We start from the raw sequence: 24830 nt of genomic DNA, 5'->3' as shown, positions 1-24830 counted from the left end.
CCCTTGTCTTAAGATTAAACATGCCCAGTGTTATTTAAGTTTCTGCTCATAAGTCAGATTTTCTAAACATTTTTGTAGCTCTCCTCTTCATTAAATATATGGAGAGAGTCCAGAGTGGCACCCAGAATTGGACACAGAACTCCAGCTAAGGCCTCACCACTGTTGAATTGAATGGGACAGTTATCCTCTCATCTTACATGCAAGACTTCTGTTAATACAGTCCAGAATTATATTAGCCTTTTTCACAACTGCATCACACTGTTGACTCAATTTGTGATCCACTACTGTATAGCAGTGGTTTTCAACCAGGGGTCTGCGTACCCCAGGAGGTATGCAGAGGTCTCAGACTCAGACTTTAAGGTCAGAAGGGACCATTATGATAGTCTAGTCTGACCTCCTGCACAATGCAGGCCACAGAATCTCATGCACCCACTCCTGTAACAAACCTCTGACCTGTGTCTGAGCTACTGAAGTCCTCAAATCATGGTTTAAAGACTTCAAGGAGCAGAGAATCCTCCAGCAAGTGACCCGTGCCCCACACTGCAGAGGAAGGTGAAAAACCCCCAGGGCCTCTGCCAATCTGCCCTAGAGGAAAATTCCTTCCTGACCCCAAATTTGGCGATCAGCTAAACTCTGAGCATGTGGGCAAGACTCACCAGCCAGACACCCAGGAAAGAATTCTCTGTAGTAACTCAGATCCCACCCCATCTAACATCCCATCGGGCATATTTACCACTGATAGTAAAAGATCAATTAATTGCCAAAATTAGGCTATCCCATCATACCATCCCCTCCATAAACTTATCAAGCTTAGTCTTGAAGCCAGATATGTCTTTTGCCTCCACTGCTCCCCTTGGAAGGCTATTCCAGAACTTTACTCCTCTGATGGTTAGAAACCTTCATCTACTTTCAAGTCTGAACTTCCTGATGGCCAGTTTATATCCATTTGTTCTTGTGTCCACATTGGTACTGAGCTTAAATAATTCCTCTCCCTCCATGGTATTTATCCCTATGATATATTTATAGAGAGCAATCATATCTCCCCTCAGCTTTCTTTTGGTGAGGCTAAAAAGCCCAAGTTCTTTGAGTCTCCTTTCATAAGACAGGTTTTCCATTCCTCGGATCATCCTAGTAGCCCTTCTCTGTACCTGTTCCAGTTTGAATTCATCCTTCTTAAACATGGGAGACCAGAACTGTACACAATATTCCAGACGAGGTCTCACCAGTGCCTTGTATAAAGGTACTAGCATTGCCTTATCTCTACTGGAAATACCTCACCTGATGCATCCCAAGACCGTATTAGCTTTTTTCACGGCCATATCACATTGGCGGCTCATAGACATCCTGTGATCAACCAATACTTTGATGTCTTTCTTCTCTGTTACTTCCAGGTGATGTGTCCCCAGTTTATAACAAAAGTTCTTGTTATTAATCCCTAAATGCATGACCTTGCACTTCTCACTATTAAATTTCATCCTATTACTATTACTCCAGTTTACAAGGTCATCCAGATCTTCCTGTATGATATCCCAGTCCCTCTCTGTATTGGCAATACCTCCCAGCTTCGTGTCATCCGCAAACTTTGTTAGCGCATTTCTACTTTTTGTGCTGAGGTCAGTAATAAAAAGATTAAATAAGATTGGTCCCAAAATCAATCCCTGAGGAACTCCACTAGTAACCTTGCACCGGCCCTGCCTCTAACCACTTTCTTATCCACCTTTCAATTTTCATATTGATCTCCATCTTTTCCAATTTAGCTAACAATTCCCCATGTGGAACTGTATCAAATGCCATACTGAAATCCAGGTAAATTAGATCCACTGCGTTTCTGTGTCTAAAAAAATCTGTTACCTTCTCAAAGAAGGAGATAAGGATCTACCTTTTGTAAAGCCATGTTGTATTTTGTCCCAATTACCATTGACCTTAATGTCCTTAACTACTTTCTCCTTCAACATTTTTTTCCAAGACCTTGCATACTACAGATGTCAAACTAACAGGCCTGTAGTTACCTGGATCACTTTTTTCCCCCCTTTCTTCAAAATAGGAACTGTTAGCAATTCTCCAGTCATACGGTACAACCCCTGAGTTTACAGATTCATTAAAAATTCTTGCTAATGGGCTTGTAATTTCATGTACCAGTTCCTTTAATATTCTTGGATGAAGATTATCTGGGCCCCCTGATTTAGTCCCATTAAGCTGTTCAAGTTTGGTTTCTACCTCCCATATGGTAATATCTACCTCCATATCCTCATTCCAATTTGTCATCCTATCAGGTCCTCCCAGGGGTACATCAACTCATCTACATATTTGCCTAGTTTTACTACAGGCTACATAACAAGCACTAGTGAAGTTAATACAAACTAAATTTGCATACAATGAAATGTTTATACTGCTCTATTTACTATACACTTAAATGTAAGTACAATATATATATTCCAATTGATTTATTTCATAATTATATGGTAAAAATGAGAAAGTCAGCAATTTTTCAGTAATAGTGTGCTGTGACACTATTTTTTGTCCGATTTTGTAAGCAGGTAGTTTTTAAGTGAGGTGAAACTTGGGGGTATACAAGACATCAGACTCCTGAAAGGGGTACAGTAGTCTGGAAAGACAGAGCCACTGCACTATAACACGAGATCCTTTTCAGCAGTACTGCTGCGTAGCCCAGTTATTCCCCATTTTGTATTTGGGCATTTGATTTTTCCTTCTTAAGAAGAATATTTTACACTTGTCTTTATTTAATTATTGATTTTAGTCCAATTTTCCATATTGTCAAGGTCATTGTCAATTTAAGGCTGCCCTCCCAAATGCTAGCAACCCCTCCCAGCTTGGTGTCATCTGCAAATTTTATGCGTATACTGTCCACCCCATTACCCAAGTAATTAATTCATTATCACGTTATCAAATCCAGAGCACCTCCAGTCATCATAAAGTCCTGGCAAGTGAGAGAAGAATCACACCCATAGCATACTTACTTTCTGGAGACTGGATGGCTCAAGGAATTGACGACAGGATAAGGAAGTTTAGTTGTCTGCTTCAAATCCATCTTGAGTTAGCAGTAACTGAAAATTATCACCTCCTGATGGATGTGTGCAAAAAAAGCTTGACTGTTTCTGGCAAATTTTCTAACAGATAAGAATCCACATAGCAAGAACTGTGGTCCATCACCATGGTTGGCAATCCTGGCAAAGAAGCTAAGGACTAAAATAGGCACGGAGACTCAGTTATTAATATTGCTATAACACGCAGAAGCCCCAGTTAAGGTTGAACCACAATGATGGAAGTATTGCAGGGAAACTTATACTGCCACTGCTCATGCTGTACCTATCCTGGAGACAGGAAACAATAAAACTGACATGCAGTTATAAGCACTTCCAAGTTACATGCTGTTGGAACTAGGTGCCTCCTATAAGCAGCTCAGACACTGGGCAATCTGACTGGAGTAAAGCAACATGGTAAATCAAAAAAACAATTGCCATGTGTATAACTTTTTTGTTAGAATCATAGTTAGAAGGGACTGCAAGGGTCATCTAGTCTAACCCCCTGCCAAGATGCAGGATATGTTGTGTTTAAACCATCCAAGACAGATGGCTACCCAGTCTCCTTTTGAAAACTTCCAGGGAAGGAGATTCCACAACTTCCCTAAGCAGTTTGTTCCATTGTCCTTCTATTCTTACAGTTAGGAAGTTTTTCCCGAGATTTAATCTAAATCTGCTATGTTGTAGATTGAATCCATTGCCTCTTGTCCTGCCCTTTGTGGCAAGAGAACAATATTTCTCCATCTTTTTTATGGCAGCCTTTCAAGTATTTGAAGACAGCTATCCTGTTGCTACCTCCAAGATCACAAACCTTCCTGGAGGCACTGCTGAACCCATGTTTACCTTTGAACAGAAGGGGGGCTGGAACCAGGAACCATACATCACCTACATATCCCAGGTGGACAAACATTTCCCATTGCACAGCAGTAAATGGTGGCCCATGGTATAAGTGTGCTGCTCAGAAATCTGCAATTATAGGAAATCCTCCATTACTTGGCTACTTACAAGTTGATAATAACATATGTGCCATGGTTAGACAACATCAGAACATGGCATTATGCAGAGTTAACACCTGTCTGATCCAGGAAAAACCCTCCAACAGCAGCTTGCTTTTACAAAGTTTTTCTTTTTCTGCATGACAAAGTTTAAAATGGAAATCCACTTCAAAAATAAAATGGTTTTTATTTTATATTTAAAAGTTCTAAGTGAAAATAATTTTTCAAAAGAGTTCAAACTTCACAAAACAATCGGATTTCTTCAAATAATTTGTCAAAACCAAGTTGACAAAAAGTGTTGCTTTGCCCAGTTCTGATTGCAAGAATAAACGTGTAACCCTATAATGTTTTAAAAAACAAAAAACAAACAAGCAAACATTCATTTGTGAAGGAAGAACTGCACCTTAAATTTAGGAAGTGAAATAAAAAATGCAATGTTGATTAATACCTTTTTGTTCTTTGACAAGCCTGCAAATAAACTAAGTGCAGTTCTGCTCTGAAGCTGTAAAAACTGCATTGTGGGGTTCATTCTTGCACTTAAAACTAGTCAGATGGGTTCGTGACCAATTTGATGAGTAACATTTTTTGACAGAAGATATTTTCATTATGGAGGAGTGTTTTTTAACCTACTGAAGTTAAGAATTTTTTAGACAAATTTCCATTTTAAAGTTTGTCATAGAAAAAGAGAAGCTTTGTGAAAAGCTTGGAATAAAAGAAAAAACTCTCTCTATTACATTTTACGCCCACTCTATTAACAATAATTTCCAGAGAAAGTCTGCTCATTTTACAAAAGCTGCTTTTTCTAACTGCTAGCCCTACAAACCCAAACTGCAATCAGCATGTTCTTCCTGGATCATACATCTTGAACCAACCCCCATTGTCAGACATTACTAACATCTGTGCAACTCTACTATCTTCAATTCGGTTACACAGATAAACTTGGAGCAGGAAACTTGACATGATAATTGGAATTTAATTAAGTTATTTAGATGATGCATGAAGCAGGGTAGAATTCAGGTCCTGCTCTCAGCTAGGTAGGCTCTGAAGAGTTAACATTAATTTTGACCCCTGAAGTCAACAGATCTGACCAATTAAACAGAGATCTGTTGAATAAGAAGGTAACCACTTTACAGAGTACAACTGCCTTTTACAGACTCCCCTAAAGGCAACAACAAAGAAGAAAACAGAAGGGGGAGCATAAGGGCCCTATACAGTGGTCTGATGGAAGCATGAACATGTTTCCTTGTGCAGGGGTACACTACTAGAGGAGCAGATTTTTGTGGGAAAATGGAAGAGACAAAGCCAGCTCTACTGGTGTTTCACCCTGGTTGTTTACTACAGCTGCTTCAGCATCAGGGCACCTAAGGACACCATAGCAAGCGTCAGATAAAGTGCTTGCAGTGTCAAGCCCTGCATAAAGGAGATGTAGAGGAGCATTTTGGCCCCTGAATACTGGATAAATACCTGCAAATAAACCAGTTACAGCTGAAGAATAGGTACAACGGGTTGGAATTTGTAGGTCAAATAGAGTAAACTCTTTCCAAGCACAAATCCACACAGTTTAGGTGTATTAAAGGTGCACCTAGACCATCAGACATAGCACTGGTCTGTAACAGGTACCCCCAGATGACCCTAGAATCTAAACCTGACATCCAAAGGTGGGAACTTCATACCCTATTTTCACAATCCACAAGGCAGGACAATGGTTTAATAAAACCAAACCAGGCCCCAATAATACTGATATGAACTCTCAAATTTCAGCAAATGGGAAATCTCTCTATATGGTATAGATGAGGACCCAAGCCACTGAAGCCAAACGCAAAGCAAATGATTTCTCACAGCCAGAGGTCAAAACATTAAGGCACTCTTGGAGTCCTCTTCTTCAAACATACAACTTTGAACTAATTTCCTCTCAAGCAGTCTTACCATATTCCCTACCTTAATACCACTCTAAACAAACACCCACCAGCCTTTCCTTTTTATACTCCCTGAATGACCAATCATCTTCTTCACCTGAGACCAGTCTCATTCTTGCCACCTTCCCCTCATGGCTGAGTTGTTCCTGTTGCATTTGTTGTCCCTCTGGTCAGAGACAGAGTTTAACTCTCTCTGAATTATCACATCACACTGTTATATGAGGGCATTCAGACAGCCTTACAGTCCCTATGTCCTGTACAAATACACTCAGATGGCATTCTGGATTAGATTAGAAAGCTAAATTACGTTGGAGCTGGGACCATGTTTTCCTGTGTATTTGTACAGCACCTAGCACAATAGAGCCCTGATTCTGCTTGGGACCTTTGGACATTATTAAAATGCAGATAATAGTGTTATGCTGGAAGCTATTAATTGCTGCCAATAATCATAGACCTGGTTAAAACTGATGAGTGTGCTAACAGTCCTTCATTCAGGCTTGATGGAAAGAGCAGTTCGGCCCCTTTATCTAGTGATCACTGGGAACAATAGGAAGCCACTGCCCAAGCTAATAAGCTGCATTAGAAAACCTGAGCAGAGTTAAACCATGTACCTGCAAATAAAAGGACTAGAAGGGGATTGATTGTTTGCTTGCAGCTATGTGTGACTGTATGTGTGAGAGGCAGAAAGCCAAGAGACACTGCAGAGAGAGAAGTAGCAGTGAGCGTAGCCCTGGAGAAAAGCTGTGGTATAGAGCTTCTTATGGTACAGTACTTACTGAAAGGGCAGCTTTGGATTTCTGAGCAGAGACTGCCTTTTGTGGTTTGTTTCTATTTGTTCAGGGAAACACATTTGTGTAGATTCTTTGTAAATAAACAGAGTTGCACCCAAGAAATACCTGACTCATATCATTAATTGCTCTCAGCAATACCCCCTCATATCGACTAACTGCTTGGGCCACAGAAAGGGTACCAATAATAATGGCCGTTTCCCATGTAGGTGCATGGAGCTGGCTTATGAATCTAGCCCATATAACATTATGTATCCGTATGTTGTCTCTTGTTTTATACTTACTGTGACAGATATAGCAATTCCCTGCAATATCCTGGACAAACCTTGCTGAGTTAAGTTAAATATTGATTATATTGAATTATTATTGAATATTGATTAAATATTGAATACTGATTTAAGTTTAAATATTTTAGGAATAATCTTAGGAATAAGTTTAAATATCTTAGGAGTGCATTGTATTAAAAACGCAAACGTTTATATATTGCTGTGGGATTGTATGTAACTTCTTTAAGGGGGAAACAGGACTAATGTAAAGCTTGGGAAGTGTTATGAGCTTCCAAAGGACTCTCTTGAAACAACAGACCAGACAAGATTTAGGGCTAGTCTACACTGGAAGCACTTTAACGTGGCTTGTGTGGTCACGGCAGAGCGCTGGGAGAGAGCTCTCTCAGCACTCTAAAACACCCACCTCCACAAGGGGCATAGCTACCAGCGCTGGGGCACTGTCTACACTGGTGCTCTACAGCGCTGAAACTTGCTGTGCTCAGAGGGGTGTTTTTTCACACCCCTGCGCGAGAAAGTTGCAGCGCTGTAAAGCGCCAGTGTAGACAAGTTTTTAGTTGAGTGCATTTCCTCGGAAATACTTGGGAGGAAGGGGATGCAAAGCTGTACCTCTTGAGGAGAATCCCATTGTCTGGCTGATTACCTGTCAGTACTCTGCATGTCAAAGATCCCAGTTGGATAAAGGAGTGACTCACAGATTCATGGGGGTGCTTGTTCTGAGCCCAGGCCATTGTGAATTTGTAACCACAGGAAAATATCTTGGTGGGGTTTGAAGGATTGACTCCTAGCAGAGCCGTTGCTGGAGTTGAGGTGATCTCTGGTAAGCTTATTAACAGGTGGGTAGCTTCTTTTATTGTTTTTAATATATTTTCTTTTAAACTGAGAATGTGCTTCCTTAGAAAGAGCTGTGTGGCAATTTAACTGAGCAATTATACTGTTTACTGTCTCAGAGGGGAAAAAAAATAAAGCAGGCCTTACTTGTCTGACTTTGCTGAGCAACTGTGCAGCCTGGGAAAATCCCAGTCAAGAAGTAGAGATACACAGGTCACCACACAAGAGAGAAGGTGGCTGTGGAGCCTAGAGCTGATGGCCAGTATGGATGGATGGCCATTCTTATGTTCTTATAATGTCAGCAGATAATATCAATGTTTGTTTTTAAGCATTTTTATCTATTTAAATTTTCACAGTTTGGGGAAATTATGGAGGGTCAGACAATAATTATGTAATAACAGTAGACCCTGAAATTCAAAAAGTTACAGCTTTATTATTATTAAAACAAAAATTGTCAACATCACATGTCAATCTATAAAAAGTAAATAATATCCTTAAATCAAACTCTTAAGTTCTCAAGCAGTGGGGTTGTTTTTACTTTGCCTATCTGTAAATTTTGATTATTATCAATAGCAATATGTTTTGTTCATTTGTGTGTGTACAGTGAAATCAATGTTTACTGACATTTACCAATAAAAATCAAATCCGTCTAAGCCTATTAACACTGCAGCATTTGATTTTTGTTTGTTTGTGGCCTAAAGAAAGAGAGAAGTGTGGAGGATGCATGCAAACTATATGGAGTACCAGAATTTTGTTTGCCTCTTAAGTGTTTGGTAAAGAACACAGATGTTGCTGTTTTTTCCCTCAAGCTCAGAAGAATGCAGGTGACTATAGAGACTGAGAAATCATCTCTGAAAGAAGTTCATAGGAGATGTGTGTGTTAAAGTAGATAACTTTAACTTATGTTGGAACCATGCATTTAAATACATGTAACAGCAACAAAGTGGGGGAAGTTTATGATCTACACTACAGACCTATATTGGGATAACTATGTCACTCAGGGGTGTGAAAAATCCACACCTCTGAGCAACCAATTTAACCCTTTTCTCTTCTGTGTGGACAGTGCTCTCTCCCCCTGGTGGACAGAATCTTCGTTAATGCAACTTTTTAAGTTTCAGAGTAGCAGCCGTGTTAGTCTGTATCCCCAAAAAGAAAAGGACTTGTGGCACCTTAGAGACTAACAAATTTATTTGAGCATATGCTCAAATACACTTTTTAAGTGTAAACATGCCCTGTATAAGGCCTGGTAGACTTACTACCTAGCACAGGGGTTCTCAAAGTGGGGGGCAGGTCACAAGGTTATTACATGGGGGGTCGTGAGCTGTCAGCCACCACCCCAAACCCTGCTTTGCCTCCAGCACTTATAATGGTGTTAAATATACAACTACTATATATATCTACTACCCAAGATCCATAAACCTGGAAATCCTGGGTGCCCCATCATCTCAGGCATTGGCACCCTGACAGCAGGGTTGTCTGGCTATGTAGACTCCCTCCTCAGGCCCTATGTTACCAGCACTCCCAGCTACCTTCGAGACACCACTGACTTCCTGAGGAAACTACAGTCCATCGGTGATCTTCCTGAAAACACCATCCTGGCCACTATGGATGTAGAAGCCCTCTACACCAACATTCCACACAAAGATGGACTACAAGCCGTCAAGAACACTATCCCCGATAATGTCACTGCTAACCTGGTGGCTGAATTTTGTGACTTTTTCCTTACTCATAACTATTTTACATTTGGGGACAATGTATACCTTCAAATCAGCGGCACTGCTATGGGTACCCGCATGGCCCCACAGTATGCCAACATTTTTATGGCTGACTTAGAACAACGCTTCCTCAGCTCTCGTCCCCTAATGCTCCTACTCTACTTGCGCTACACTGATGACATCTTCATCATCTGGCCCCATGGAAAAGAAGCCCTTGAGGAATTCCACCATGATTTCAACAATTTCCATCCCACCATCAACCACAGCCTGCTCCAGTCCACACAAGAGATCCACTTTCTGGACACTACAGTGCTAATAAACGATGGTCACATAAACACCACCCTATCCCAGAAACCTACTGACCGCTATTCCTACCTACATGCCTCCAGCTTTCACCCTGACCACACCACATGATCCATTGTCTACAGCCAAGCTCTGTGACACAACTGCATTTGCTCCAACCCCTTAGACAGAGACAAACACCTACAAGATCTCTATCAAGCATTCTTACAACTACAATACCCACCTGCGGAAGTGAAGAAACAGATTGATAGAGCCAGAAGAGTTCCCAGAAGTCACCTACTACAGGACAGGCCTAACAAAGAAAATAACAGAACGCCACTAGCTGTCACCTTCAGCCCCCAACTAAAACCCCTCCAACGCATTATCAAGGATCTACAACCTATCCTGAAGGATGACCCAACACTCTCACAAATCTTGGGAGACAGGCCAGTCCTTGCCTACTGACAGCCCCCCAACCTGAAGCAAATACTCACCAGCAACCACACACCACTCAACAGAACCACTAACCCAGGAACCTATCCTTGCAACAAAGCCCGTTGCCAGCTGTGTCCACATATCTATTCAGGGAACACCATCATAGGGCCTAATCACATCAGCCACACTATCAGTGGCTCATTCACCTGCACATCCACCAATGTGATATATGCCATCATGTGCCAGCAATGCCCCTCTGCCATGTACATTGGTCAAACTGGACAGTCTCTACGTAAAAAAATAAATGGACACAAATCAGATGTCAAGAATTATAACATTCATAAACCAGTCAGAGAACACTTCAATCTCTCTGGTCACGCGATTACAGACATGAAAGTTGCGATATTACAACAAAAAAACTTCAAAACCAGACTCCAAGAGACTGTTGAATTGGAATTCATTTGCAAATTGGATACAATTAACTTAGGTTACCTTGCATAATGACTTAGCCACTCCCAGTCTCTATTCAAGCCTATTTCCCCTTGTTTTTTCCTACCCCCCCTCCACATGTTCCTGTTAAACCCTGGATTTGTGCTGGAAATGGCCCAACTTGATTATCATACACATTGTAAGGCGAGTGATCACTCTAAATAAGCTATTACCTGCAGGAGAGTGGGGTGGGGGGAGAGAGAACCTTTTGTAGTGGTGAACACCCATTTTTTCATGCTTTGTGTGTATAAAAAGATCTTCTGTACTTTCCACAGTATGCATCCGATGAAGTGAGCTGTAGCTCACGAAAGCTTATGCTCAAATAAATTGGTTAGTCTCTAAGGTGCCACAAGTCCTCCTTTTCTCTTCCTGCCAGGACTGGAGCCCGGGCTCTGGCATCTTGCGCTTCAGCATAATCACTGGCAGAAAGGAGGAGGAAGATGCAAAGCCCTTACTGGCTAAATCGGTTGGGTTTGGAAGTGTAACTCCCGTGGTACTACCTCTCCCCTCCCATAAATATAAATAAATCCCCCCCCCCTCCCCCGTGTGGGCGCGCGCGCGGCTTTTGGAGGGGGTCGAGCCAACAGCTCCGTGCACCAGCGTGGCTGCACATGTGGCCAAGCAACGCCGCCGGGTTCCCGCTTCCGCGAGCGGCGCACGGGTGCCTAGGCCAGCCGGGAGGGGCGGGGCCCCGGGACGCTCCACCCTGGGCTGCAGATCGTGCCCCCCCCCCCCGCACCCCCGCCCCGGGACTGTCCCTTTAAGAGCGGGGCGGGCTGGAGCTCGCGGCGCTGCGGGGTGCAGTCCCGGCCCCTGTCCGCGCGAGGGGGTCCCGCCCCCGGCCCCTCCAGCCCGGGTAAGAGCCGCGCGGGGCCCCGCTGCCTGCGGCCACGTGGGGCTAAGGGGAGCCCGCGGGCTGCTCCCCCCGCGCCCGGGGCGGGGACCGGCCGCTCCGCGCCGCCTCCCAACTTCCACCAAGTGCGCGGGGCGGCGGAAGCGGAGCCCGCTCCGCTGCCCCGGGCGGAGGCGGGGTGAAGTGGGGCGGCGTTAACCCCCGATCCCCGCAGCCTGGCCGGGCCGCTCGGGGTACAAGGGCCCAGTTGTCGGCCGCTTGGCGTCTCCTGAGTCCGCGGAGCAGATGGGGGCCCGTCCCCTCCCGCCCTGCTGTGGCTGAGCGGGTTGAGTTGTCCTTTCCCTCTCCCAGCAGCCCGCGTCCCCCCCAGCGCTGGGTGCTGCTCCCTCAAGAGCCCATCGCTGCAGCTTCTGGGCTTGCCGGGGTGTTCCCCACAGCGCTGTGGGGCTAAACTCCCCATGGCTCGGGACCCTGCCTAGGGGAGGCAGCCCAGTGGGTAGCGCACTAGACTGGGGCTCCGGAGAGCCACATTCTAGTCCTGGCTCTGCCAGTGGCCTGCCCGATGACCTTGGGCAAGCTGCTTCCTTCCCTGTGCCTCACTTTCCCCTTCTGTAAAATGAGGCTGGGGGTACTGCCCTCCTTTGAAATTTAGGGCTTAACATTAACACCTGGGTAGCTGCTAGCAAAGCAGAATGACTAATTGCATTTTGGTTTCAAATCGCACTGGTATATCAGTGGTTTTCAACCTGTGGTCCATGCAACTCGGTGTGGGGGCTGCAAACTGTCTAAAATTTCGAACATGGTCTGCGCTTCCTTTTGTAGGGGTTTGCAAATAAAAAAAAGGTTGAAAACCAGTAGTATAGATGACCACACAAGGTGAAGGGGGCAATGGAGAATTTATCCCACATTGGCCTTTCCCTCTTCTCCCATAATGCAGAAGGCTGTGTGTGCTTCCCCCAGGGCACTCCCCGTCCCAGCTAGTGCATAAATGTGATGTGATTTTTTTTTTCATTACATCACTGCATAGTTACATTACAAGTTTTGTTCCTTAGTCCTTGTGCTGATGTGAGCCAACCCGCCTCTGCTTTCTCCTCTCTGCAATTTCATCCTGTTGCTCCTAATTACACAACCTATTGGATCAAGTGCTGGCCTAGGAACCAAGGTCTCCTGACTTTGCCCTTGGCCTGCTGGGTGACCTTGGGCAAGTTGCTTTGTCTCTCTATGCCTTTGTTTCCCCGTCTATAAAATGGGAATAGTGATACTGACCTCCTTTGTAAGGCACTTCGAGACTTGCTGATGAAAGGTGCTATAGAAGAACTAGGTATTATTATCCTAAGCAAGCCTTCTCCTTTGATTACACCCTTTAAATTCCTGGAGATGACTCTGTTTTCTGGCTAGATGGAGGAAATGCGCCAAGGTGGCTGTTCCACCTTATTGCTATACCTAGCACATAGCTGATCTACTGCTGCTAGCAGCAAAGATCTCCAATGGCCGGTGATGAGATGCTAGATGGGGAGGGCTCTGAGTTACTACAGAGAATTCTTTCTCAGATGTCTGGCTGGTGGGTCTTGCCCACGTGCTCAGGGCCTAACTGATCACCATATTTGGGGTCAGGAAGGAATTTTCCCCTGTGTCAGATTGGCAGAGATCCTGCGGGGGCTTCACCTTCCTCTGCAGCATGGGGCACAGTCATTTGCTGGTTTAAATTAGTGTAAATGGTGGATTCTCTGTAACTTAAAGTCTTCTAAATCATGATTTGAGGACTTCAGTAACTCAGCTGGAGTTCAGGGGTCTATTATAGGAGTGGGCGGGTGAGGTTCTGGGGCCTGTGATGTGCAGGAGGTCAGACTAGATGATCATGATGGTCCCTTCTGGCCTCAAAGTCTATACCAACTGCCCATAAAATCTTTAGTGACATACTGTATGTAAAAAAAAAAAAAAAAGAAAAGGAGGACTTGTGGCACCTTAGAGACTAACCAATTTATTAGAGCATAAGCTTTCGAGCTGTAGCTCACGAAAGCTTATGCTCTAATAAATTGGTTAGTCTCTAAGGTGCCACAAGTCCTCCTTTTCTTTTTGCGAATACAGACTAACACGGCTGTTACTCTGATACTGTATGTACAATCCCCATGCATCTTATTATGGTCGGAAGATGCTGTTTACAAGCTTCTTCTAGCTAGGCTGTGCAGGGGCAGTAGGGTTTCACTGTGTGCTCATGTTCCCTTTTAGAGCCTCCTTTCTCGTCTTCACGGCTGCCTTGTGATGCTGCCAGTGCCTGCCTGCCTGGCAAGTCAAAACATGCTCCGGCCCCAGTGGACTAACAGCAGAAGATGGCAGAGCTGCCGGAGGTTGGGGCGGCTTTGGGGGAGGGCAGTTTGGTGACTGCCGCACTTGAGGGCTGCCGCCTTGCAGGCAACAGGCTGAACCTGGATGTGTACCCCGACGGCTGTCATCAGTTCCTCAAGCTGTTTGAGAAACGAAGGGAAGAGGTGGCCCAGGTGGAATTCCTGCGGCTGAACTGCAACGAGGCCCTCATAGACTCCACGCTGGGTAGCCTTCCTGTCCTGAAGTGCCTGAAGTCGCTGGTGCTCAAAGGTAAGACACGGAGAAGCATCCCTGCCCATTTGTCCAGGCTTGGCTCTTTCTCTCTGCTCCTACAGGATGGATGCGCTTTATGGTTTCCATTGTGCACTAAAGCTCCTTGCAGCGGCTTTGGGTCTGTTAGCCTTATGGGGAGCAGCAAGCAGATTGAGCAAAATCCAGCGTAGGGGCTGTTATTACCATCCTTTGTTTCCACAGCTGCTGGGGACCAATTTCCTCACCTGATTCAGTCTGACAGGTGCAGCCTTTTATTTGAATATCACTTGAATGGAGACTGGGTTAGATCTTCAGTTGTGGAGAATCTGAAATAATTTTTGGTGATTATTTCCCCCCTCATGAGACATAATGATTCCTTTCACTGCATTTCGTTCTGGTGTAGCTTTCTGAACAGACCGTCATCCTGTGCCCTGCAGTACAGGCTGGGAACATGGTTTGAGAATGAACAGCAAAGAAGCCAACTTATCAGGAGCACAAAAAGTATTGGAGTGGATATGCCTAAGGCTTGCAGTCTGTGGCATGATGACATTCAATAAATACCTGTTGACCATTGTATTGCTTCTTTGGCTTCCTAGTTTTTGTATGCTAGGAGGCTGTGAATACAAATGATGTGTTTTTAGTTATCTTGGAAAAATGTTGAACCACCCAGTCTTCTGTGGGGAGCTGTGTGTGCACGTTAGGGAGGAAGGATGGTCCAGTGGTTAGGACACTAACCTGGGAGTCAGGAGACTTGGTTCATTTCCCCTGCTCCACCAGAATGTGACCTTAGGCAAATATCTCTGGCCCAGAACCACAAAGGTGTTTGAAATCAAGGGAAGTCAGAAGTCTAAATATCTTTGTGGATCTGGGCCTCAGTTCCCCCATCTGTAGAATGGGCACATTAATACTTCCCTACCTCCATAGAGTTATGCTGTGAAGTGCTCAGATACTCTGAGTATCCTGAAGTGGGAAAAACTTGATTCACTAAGAATTCCGTATTTGAGCCCTACTATTTGCTAATCCAGGGTTTCTCAAATATTAATCTTTCTTCTATTGTACAACAAAAAAATCCAGTGGTCTCCTCTAATGTAAGCATTTAAAATTGCACTGCAGGAGGGTGGTGAGTAGGAGGAAGGGAGGATACTGGTACATTTAGGGAAGTGTGAATTTAGATCATGTGGCTGCCACATTTTTTTCCCCACATGGGTCACTTGCCCTGGTAGTCTCAAGCAAACCAGAAATCCTTTGAATGTGCTTGATTTATTATTTGGAGCCAGACGTGCCCTTAAATACCTGAGCACGCCTCCCATCAAACCTAGACTTGTCAAAGTCAGAGATGGGGAAAGCTATTAGACCATGCAGTCCCCCTCCCTGCCAGTGTGGGTTATTACTGATGTGCTTCTGTCCAGGCTAGTTTTAAAAGTCCCAAGCAGTGAGGCGTCTATCCTTTCCCTTGGGGAACCTGTGCCACAGCCAAATATACCTCCCTCTCAGGGAAATTTCCCCATCTTCAGCTAAAATTGCCTCTTCCATAAGTGCATCCTGTAATTCCTAGTTCTCCCTTCTCCCACTGTGTACCAGAGAAATCTCTCCTGTCCTCCTCAGCTGTTAACGCACCAAAGTTTTAGGTGTCAGAGGTCCAGGGGTCAGACTGGAATGAAAAAAAGATGAGACTGTGCTAAAACAGACCCCTCGTACATACGTCCCGCTCCACAGAACCACACACAATACAGAGTCCTCCACAGTTGATACAGCCGATTTTACGGACGGAGAAACTGAGAGACGGGGAGGTGAAGTCATACAGGTGATTCACCCAGTGACGGTGCTGGGACTAGAACCCAGGTCTCCTGAACCACACTTTAGTGCACTAGCCATTAGGCCATGCTATACACCTTACTCTTATAATCTGCGTGCGTGCACCAATCCCTCCAGCCTCGTGTTAACATTGTCTGAATTTCCAGTTTGCCATGCTGTTGATTTGAGAGGGAGCTGTGTGTGCCTATCTGAGGCTAGCTTAGCAGAATCCATGTAACATGGACTCCTTTTTCTCTGCTTTTCCTTGCCCCCAGGTGGGCATGCCAAGGATGAATTCGGTGCTTGTCAACAGGGTTCCCTGACAACCTTGCCACAAGATTTTAGGAATCTACTATGTCTCACACATCTGGATCTCAGCTTTAATAGCTTCTCCAGGTTGCCCAGCTGCGTCACTGACCTTGCCAGCCTCCGTGTACTCTTGGTGTGCCACAACAGCCTGGTGGGGCTGCCTGAAGACTTCGGCCGGCTCAGTAAACTGACTTTCTTCTCTGCCATGAAAAACCAGCTCCGGGATCTGCCACGGAGCATCGGGGAGCTGGCAGCGCTGCAGAGACTGGACCTGTCTGAAAACGCCCTGGAATCGCTTCCCGACGAGATCGGGAGTCTGTATAACTGCCTGGAGCTGGATCTCTCAGGGAATCAATTGGTGGGCGTCCCTGGCTCCCTTGGTAAGAGGTGCACCCAGAGAAAGAGAGAATGAGAATGAAAGAGAAGAGTCCCTAGCTTCTGGCATGGAATGGGTGGGTTTTAGGGGGTCTTTGAACAGGAAGGCATGTAAAACCTAAATGGGATTTAGGTGTCTGTCACTGCCCCCCTTACTTCATCACCCCCAAGCAGGGCTGTGGATTGGGAGGTATCTCTTGCACGACTTGCTAGGAGCAGGATGTTGTCTATATAGGGCCCCATCAATTTAGTCAGTAAGCAAACCGGGCACTTTGAAGATTCAGAAGACACTGGGCCAGATCCTGAGTTGTTACAAATCAGGATAATGCCATTGCCTTCAAACTGACATAAACCAGCTGAGGATCCAGCCCTTTGGCTGGCTGGGGCACTGGCTCCTGACAGGATCCCAGCATCTCTGCAGTTGCTGATGTGAGGCAATGCACTGAGGGCTAATGAGGATGATGGGTTGTTCTGTTTTAAATGACCTCTGCGTTGAGTCCAGACCAATCCAGAGAGCCGTTCAGTGCTGGACTCTCAGATCTCAAACTTGTATTCTGAATGGGGCTATTTCCACAGCTTTGATTTTTGTATTACTATGCCCAGGTTTCTGCCATGGTCGTTATATTGGCATAGCATGTTGTAGCCCCAGGCATGGACTGGAATCCCATTGTGCTAGGCACTGTACAAACAGAACAAAAGGACAGTCCCTGTCCCAAAGAACTTACTGCTCTCCCAACCTGCTAATTCTCTGAACCCACAATCTTTGTGCCCCCCTCATGATTTAAATATAGCCATGATTTGTGTGTGTGTTTAGTGGTCTGGTGCAGGCAGGCTGGGGTGGCGCTCTGGGTGCTTGCTAAGGGGAATTGGGGATGTATGTGTATGGTGGTTAGAATCACTACTCATGTATTTACTGAGAGGGGGCAATTTTTCTTCTTGTTCTAACTTGCAGCCAATTTGCGATCTCTGCAGCAGCTGCGTCTTCACAGCAATCTCCTGGTGACTGTCCCTGCATCCCTCGCCAGCCTCCCCAACTTGTCCAGGCTTGACTTGCAGAACAACAGGCTACGCTCCATCCCCCCCGAGATCCAGAGCTCTCCCTTCGTGCACCTGCGGGGCAATCCTTTAGGAGAACCTGAGATCCCCCTGCAATCTGGTAATTACGTCTCATTGGCTTGACTGCATCTCAGACAGCTGCTCCCAGGCTCTAGCAAGTGTCACAAGCTGGTGTGTGAATGTGATTGTTGGAGATGAGGGGGAGAAAATGGGTCATTATTGGTATGGCATCATTACAGGTGTATTTTGCACTGCACGGACACATGGAAGGGTGAGCCCCTCGTCCAAAGAGTTTACAATCCACATTTGATGTGGGCTTAATTGCACTAGAGGGTGTGTAAGGGAGAGGACGGCTATCCAGAAGTTCCTACACTAGGTGCCTGTGTCTTCAATTACAGGCTGTGCTAGTTCTGTGGGAGGGATTCTCGTTTTTTGAGAGTCAGTTCTAAGGTGTAAAAAAAAAAAAAAAAAAATCTCTGGAGATGCTTTTGCTCAGCCTGATCATTGGAAAGGTCTTGCTGGCGATGCAGAGGTGGGGCTGTGGGGGAGTCAGTGGGCAAAAGGAAGTCGGCCTCTTGGGAAAGTCCTCAGACTGCAAGCAAAAAGATCCCAAAAAGCACCTGCTATTTAGATCATAAAGAGGCAGAGGTAGGGAAGAGTCAGCGATGACAATACAGCCAGGGCAATAGCTGCTAAGTGCAGGAAAAGAGATGCATCAAAAGTTCACTGACCTCTGTCTGTCCTCCCATGGAACCCGATCCAAAGTCCATGGGGGGGGATATGGAAAATCTCTCACTGACTTCACTGGAATTTGGATCCAGCCTGTTATGAGCACAGTGTTGCAAGAGGAATGCTCCTTTATCACCTGCACCCCTCAAATCAATGGAATGTCTGCCTCCAGTCTGCCTGCTACCCACCCAGTTCATGTCTCTTCTTCTGATTCACTGCAGATGAATCCAGCTCAGGAGAGCTAGGAAGAGTGTTCCTTGTACCCAGTGATGACAGGTATTTCACGCAGTGTCTTTATTGTTTTTGTTACTATTTATTATTTTGTATTGCAGTAGCACCTAGATGCCCCAGTCAAGATTAGGGTCTCGTTGTGTTAGGTGCTGTATATACACATTATTAGGAGTAGTCTCTGCCCCAAATTGTTTTCAGTCCCAATAGACAAGTCAGAGTTTTACTCCATTACATGCAGGGAGTTTGTCTTGCCAGTCACAAGACACAGAAAAGCAAAAGTTTAATGGCGTGTGATGTCATTGGAAGACAAGGTGGGTGAGGTAATATCTTTTATTGGACCAGTGTCTGTGAGTGAGAGCGACAAGCTTTCACGCTACACAGAGCTCTTCCTTAGGTCTGGGGAGTGTCACAGCTCCATACAAGATGGAACAGAGAGTTTTTTGGCAAAAGTAGTTAGCGCATATTCTAAGGGACCAGTCAAGTTGAAGTGGCCTATTAACGCCCCTATAGTCATAGGCTAAAAAGGGGGGTTAGTGCATTACAGATTAAGTTGATCCAATAAAAGAGATGCCCTCACCCACTTTGTCTCTCTGATATCCTGGGACCCACACAGCTACAACAACACTGTAAACACCAATGCGAGTCATTGCAAGATGTCATTCATACATTGCTTCGTTTTCAAAAGCTTTACTGTGACCCCCGACGGCTGCAAAGTCATCCTGGCCTGCGGCATCCAGTTTTACTTCCCCCCGGGTGCTGCCACCTCCTCAGTAACAATCCATTTCCAAACGCTCTCGCCTGACCCACGGTGGGTGAAACTGAGGCACCATGACATCCTGCTGAGTGAAGTCCTGGAGCTGTGGCCTCATGGGGTTGAGTTCCAGCAGGTAAGCGCACGTGAGGGGCAGGACGGGGCTGGGCAGAACTCTGTTATAGCCCATCGTGGGTCCATATGTGCAAATATGACTGGCCAGAAAATCCTTGTTTGTGGCCTGAAAGGATCATGTCTTGGGGCTGTGTGCTGACTGCTGGGATCCCTGAACCACACATCCCTGCTTGCAAATAGCCCTGGGGATCAAACTTGAAAGGGATTCTCAGCACCAGGGCAAATCCCCAAAAGGGCAGTGTTTTCTACCCTGGCAGCATGCTGTCCCCACACCTTCCCCATCCCTTCTGCCACGATGCAGGCTGTTCTCTGAATGAGAACCTCCTCCCTCCCAGCTCGTGAACTCCTCCTAGGGGGAGAGCCAGCCCCTGGGGGTGACCTCTGTCTGCCAGAAACAGGACTCATGCCCCATTAATGGACGCTTACATGAGTAGCCCGGTGAAGCCAGTCATGGCCAACAGGAGCTCACTGGCCTTTTTGGGAGGCCAGTGCACAACACCCCCACCGAAGCATTGTCTGGAGCATAGCCAAGGAACTGGAGGCAGTGGTTCTAGCTGACTCCAGGGCTGGTGGGCTGCAGGAGAGATCAGTTTTCATAACCACCCCCCACTCTCTGCCTAAAATCTGCCTGTGGTGGATTGCGCTTACCCCTGTGAGCGTCCCCCAGCGTCTGGGCATGGTGTTGCTGCTCTTGTCAGCTCCCAGCACCCCCGGCAGGCTGTCAGCCTACCTCTGTGGGTCTTCTGTGGCTTGGTCGGGTCACCCAGCTCAGACCCCTTCTGGGGTACAGCCAACTTGGATAGAAGCAGCCCCTTGCCCTTCAGGGCTAATCAGAAATCAAATGGTTTCCTACCTTTCTGGGGTTTAATTTGCTCCCCAGAGTTAAATCAGCAGGGTTCTTCCTGAGCTCCGGCCGCCGATTTGGGGCCAGCAATGGGCCCTGGTCCAGCGTGGCTCCTTTGTCTGTAGCCTAGGGAGCATCTCTGCTCATGCCACCGGCTCCAGCCAGGAACTACCTTGCTAGCAGCAGGCAGCTCCTTCTCTTTTTTGCCCTTGATTGGGTGTTACTGATCCCCAGCCCTTTAGTTGCTGGAGGAGCAGCTCTCCATGGTTCCCACAATGGCTGCTCCCGGGATGCTTCTCTAGGTAAGCCCAGAGATCATGTGCTCACTGCTCATTTCCTCTCAGAAGGCTGTTTCCAGGGGTGGGGTGGAGCAGAGCAGTGGGGCCTCCAGCGGGGAGAGGGGAGCACGGAGGCTTGCCACGCCCTGTCACATTGGCCTCCCCTGTTTGCCCAGGTAAGAGGATGTCTCTAGAGTCGGGGTGCCGTTCTGTTGGCGTCTCATGGAAACTCCCTGTTGTCCCCTGCCAGGAGGTGCAGATCTGGATGCCTTACACCTCCCCTCAAACGCAGCGTGAGCGAGAGGTGGTAGTTCGGACCTTCAATGGGCAGAGCTGGAGCGACCTGCAAACCAAGGTGGAGCAGAGAGGAAAGCCGAAGGTGAGCAGGTTGGATTAACTCCTGGTCACATGCAGGATATCTGACTTGCCCTGCGGCAGATAGCAGGGCTTAACTTTGTCCAGTCCCCAGGGCTAGCTTGGACCTGAGCTGTGGGTCCAGTTGGTATAAAGGGGTTGCGCCTGCATCCCTCCTCTCCAATACAGACGCGTGGCAACTAGAGCAGGGGTTCTCGCAACACATTTTTTGATGGCCTCAGAGTGTGGCCACCAACTCTCACTGGTGGCTGCACTGAGACTTTTAACCTAAAATACTTAATTAACTTTAGGAAGAACAATTAAATATGCACAGAGTCACATCCAGATCATCGGAAGGCATATCTGTAGGGTTTTTAGGCAGACTCAATAACAAAAATAATGCTGCCTCCCCTTTCGGCCCTCTTCTCCACCTCCACCCACACCTGCCCTCCCCCCCCCGGCTTAGTGAGTCCTGGGGCTTGCTGTGAGAAGTGATATTTGTATATTAGTAGCTACCTGGGAGGCTGTGAAAAGTGATATTCGCAAACATACAAGTATCACTTTTCTCAGATAGCTAGTCGGTCTGCTGTGAAAAGTGATATTTGCATGTTTAGTATCAGAGGGGTAACTGTGTTAGTTTGGATCTGTAAGACGCATCTGACGAAGTGGGTATTCACCCATGAAAGCTCATGCTCCAGTACGTCTGTTAGTCTATAAGGTGCCACAGGGCTCTTTGCTGTATTTGCGTGTTTGTTAATATCACTTTTCTCAGCAAGCCCCAGGACCCATTACATCCTGGAAGGGGGATGCAGCAGGGGCCCGGGGCAATTGCGGGGGGATGGAGGCAAGGCCAGGAAAGCAGCAGGGTCTGGGCCTGGCGGGGATGGATACAGGGCTGTGGGAGGTAGCTGGGGCCAAGGGTGATGGGGGTGGGTGATGAACCCCACTGTCCCATGGCCAGAGCCAGGGCCTGGTGTCTGCTGCCAGGTGGCCAGGGCTGAGGCTCAGTGCCCACGGCCAGAACCCAGAGCTTGGAACAGGAACTGCATGGCTGGAGCCAAGGATCGCAGCCTGCTGCCATGCAGCCGGAGCTGTGGGTCAGTGCCCAGGGCTAGTGCCTGCCGCTGCACGGCCAGAGCCCGGGACTGGAGCCGGGAGCCAGCGGCTGCCACCATGCAGCTGGAACCAGGGGCAGGAGGCTGAAGGCCTGCAGCTGGAGGCCAGGGCCACATGGCCAGAGTTGTGGGGGTGGGGTGGGAGGGTCAGTACCTGCTGCCCCGTGCTCAGAGCCCAGGGCTGCACGGCCTGGTTCCTGAAGTCCCACCACTGGAGCCTGCTACTCAAACCTCCTCTACTCAAGGTGGGTCAAGAACTCGCCTTGCTCCTGCAGTGTTGTGCCTCGTCTCTCTCCAGAGGCGGTGCAGGGCGGCGCATTCAGGAGCAACAAGGAGGGAAGGGGAGGGGCCGATGCTTTGCCCCCTGCCATCACTGCCCAGGAGGCTGTTGTAGCTGACCGAAAAGCCCCTGGTGGCCGCATTTGAGAAATGTTGTCCTAGAGACTACAATTTTCCATCTTAATTTAGCATTGGACTGAAAGATCTGCTCGGCTGGGACCTCCTCTTACTCCATGTTTTGTGAAGTGCTGTGGGGTACTGTGCTAAGGGTCAACCTGTGCTCTCCCTGCCACCCTACCAGCAATCAATCCCGGGAGCACAGCGGGTGCTGCAGGCTATCCTGTCCAAAACGTCTAGGCTGCTTCTGCAGTCTGCAGTGTGACTCAGACCAGGAGTGGGGTATGAAAGGTCACCTCAAATGCCAGCTCTAACGGTGCAAATGTCTTCTCAGGTGTTTAAGAAAATAAGCTTTATTGGTGGCGTGTGTTTGCATCTAAATGTGTGTAATATATCTGCATATGTACTGATGAAACATTATGAGCCATTGATTTTTTTTCAGTGATTCCATTGACTTCAACTGGTGTCAATCCGTGTGTCTGAAAGATACTGTAACATGTCACTCAGCTGTGTTTTCTTTGTTTCCCACGTTTTGTAACAGAAGCACATGGCTTGCTGTAGCATCCCCCACTTCTCCTGGTTCCTGGTCGTCTCTCGGCTCGTGGAGAATAAATGTAGTGTCCCATCAGCGGGGACTTTGCTCTTTTCCACTGTGGATCCAAGCATCAAAGTGACCTTCCCTCCTGGAGTCACAGAGGAGACTCGGAGCATCACATTGCAGGTGTGTGTGTGTGTACGCTAAAACTAAAACGCAAGCTCTGATAGGACTGCTGGCGTGTGCTGGAGATGAGAGCAGGCAATAGGATAGATGCACTAAATGAGAAAGAAGGATGGGCCAAGCACCAGCCAGGGAACTGGGTCTGACTTGGGCTTCTTGTGGCTTTTAGGTACGTCACAGAGCCTCCCTGCCTCGGTTTCCCCTGCTGTGAAATGGGCTGGGTCATTAGCTGTCTGGCAGGGGTTAGCACTCACATACGCCGTAGGTCAAGCATTGTAACTTGTTAAGGTTCTCCTAGCAAAATTTTTGGTGGCCTCAGAATGCAGCCACCTACTGTTGCTGGGGCTGCTATGTCCATTTTTCTGAAAAACGTAGTTAAGTTGAGGAAGAACAAATAAATCTGCACCCATACAAGTCCCAATCATTGTAATTGCAGGGTGGTTTTTTTGCAGACTCAATAATAACAACAACGTACAGTGGTCTCTAGTCTTTACTGGACCTAAACAGAATAGAAACACAAAGAAGGTGCTTTGCATGTTCTTGGTTTTTTGTTGCTCTCGTTTCTTTTGCTTTTTTTGTTTTGTTTAAGAATTGCTAGCTAGTAAGTCTGCTTCTGTGAAAAGTGATATTTGTATGATTGTTAGTGTCACTTTTCACAGCCGCAGACTTGTTAGCTAGCTGGGAGAAGTAAACAGTGATAGTAACAAGCATACAAATATCGCTTTTCACAGCAGACTTACTCGGTCCTGGCAAGCTGGGGGACAAATTAAGCCTTGGATGGGGAGGTGGGTAGGGAGGCAGCTGGGGCCAGGGGTGATGAGGTGGATGAGTCGGGGGCCAGGGGTGATGAGGGGGTTGGTGAGCCCAAAGCCCAGCGGCCGGAGCCTGCCGCCTGCCACCCCAGGGCTGAAGCCAGAAGACTGAGCCCCACCGCCCATGGGAGAAGGGGGAACTTATACTGACTGTCTGCTCCTCTGGTGTTTGTGGCTCCAGAGGGGGGAAGAGCCCATCCCCTCCTTGCAGACCGAGGAAGGGGCTGCTGCTTTGCTCCCTGCCCCCCAAATCACCGCACAGGAGGCTGTGGCTGCAAGAAAAGCCTCTGATGGCCACATGCTGACATGGCAGCTACATCTGAGAAACGCTAGCACGTCTTGCTGAGGTAGGGCCTGGTTTAACACCTAGTGGAGTCAATAGATGTTTGGTTGGGCCCTGAGTACCTCACTTCTCAGAGTGCTGAATGCCTGCAGCTGCCACTGACCTCAGCTGGTGTGCTGGGTGCTGAGGAGTTTTGCAAATCATTGCCATAATGCATGAGTGCAATGTTCATCTTTTGGGTCTCCCGCCACATTCCCCAAGGCTTTGACCTTTCCAGGCTATGGGGCTGGGGACAAATGTATCTGGGACTTGTGGGACAGGGGAGTTGGCAAGACTAATCATAGAATATTAGGGTTGGAAGAGACCTCAGGAGGTCATCTAGTCCAATCCCCTGCTCAAAGAAGGACCAACACCAACTAAATCCTGTACCCTGTTTAAAAACAA

General features: G+C 47.0%; 1 protein-coding gene across 2 annotated transcripts in view; it reads left to right on the top strand.

Annotated features, from left to right (window-relative positions):
* The first annotated feature begins 11534 nt into the window (after nucleotides 1–11534).
* Nucleotides 11535–24830, top strand: part of PIDD1 (p53-induced death domain protein 1) — a 28999-nt gene continuing 15703 nt past the window's right edge. For both annotated transcript variants that reach the window (XM_073347158.2, XM_073347157.2), the window contains exons 1-8: nucleotides 11535–11632; nucleotides 13859–14224; nucleotides 16276–16689; nucleotides 17637–17840; nucleotides 18691–18745; nucleotides 19386–19587; nucleotides 20959–21087; nucleotides 23115–23294. In XM_073347158.2, the coding sequence (XP_073203259.2) occupies nucleotides 13960–14224; nucleotides 16276–16689; nucleotides 17637–17840; nucleotides 18691–18745; nucleotides 19386–19587; nucleotides 20959–21087; nucleotides 23115–23294 (1449 nt within the window). In that variant the 5' untranslated portion in view covers nucleotides 11535–11632; nucleotides 13859–13959. The remainder of the gene's footprint in view (nucleotides 11633–13858; nucleotides 14225–16275; nucleotides 16690–17636; nucleotides 17841–18690; nucleotides 18746–19385; nucleotides 19588–20958; nucleotides 21088–23114; nucleotides 23295–24830) is intronic.

Source organism: Lepidochelys kempii, chromosome 6, assembly GCF_965140285.1.
Source record: "Lepidochelys kempii isolate rLepKem1 chromosome 6, rLepKem1.hap1, whole genome shotgun sequence".
Classification (NCBI taxonomy): Eukaryota; Metazoa; Chordata; order Testudines; family Cheloniidae; genus Lepidochelys; species Lepidochelys kempii.
The sequence above is the reverse complement of the archived record's forward strand: the minus strand, read 5'-3'. Positions and strand labels throughout refer to the sequence as shown.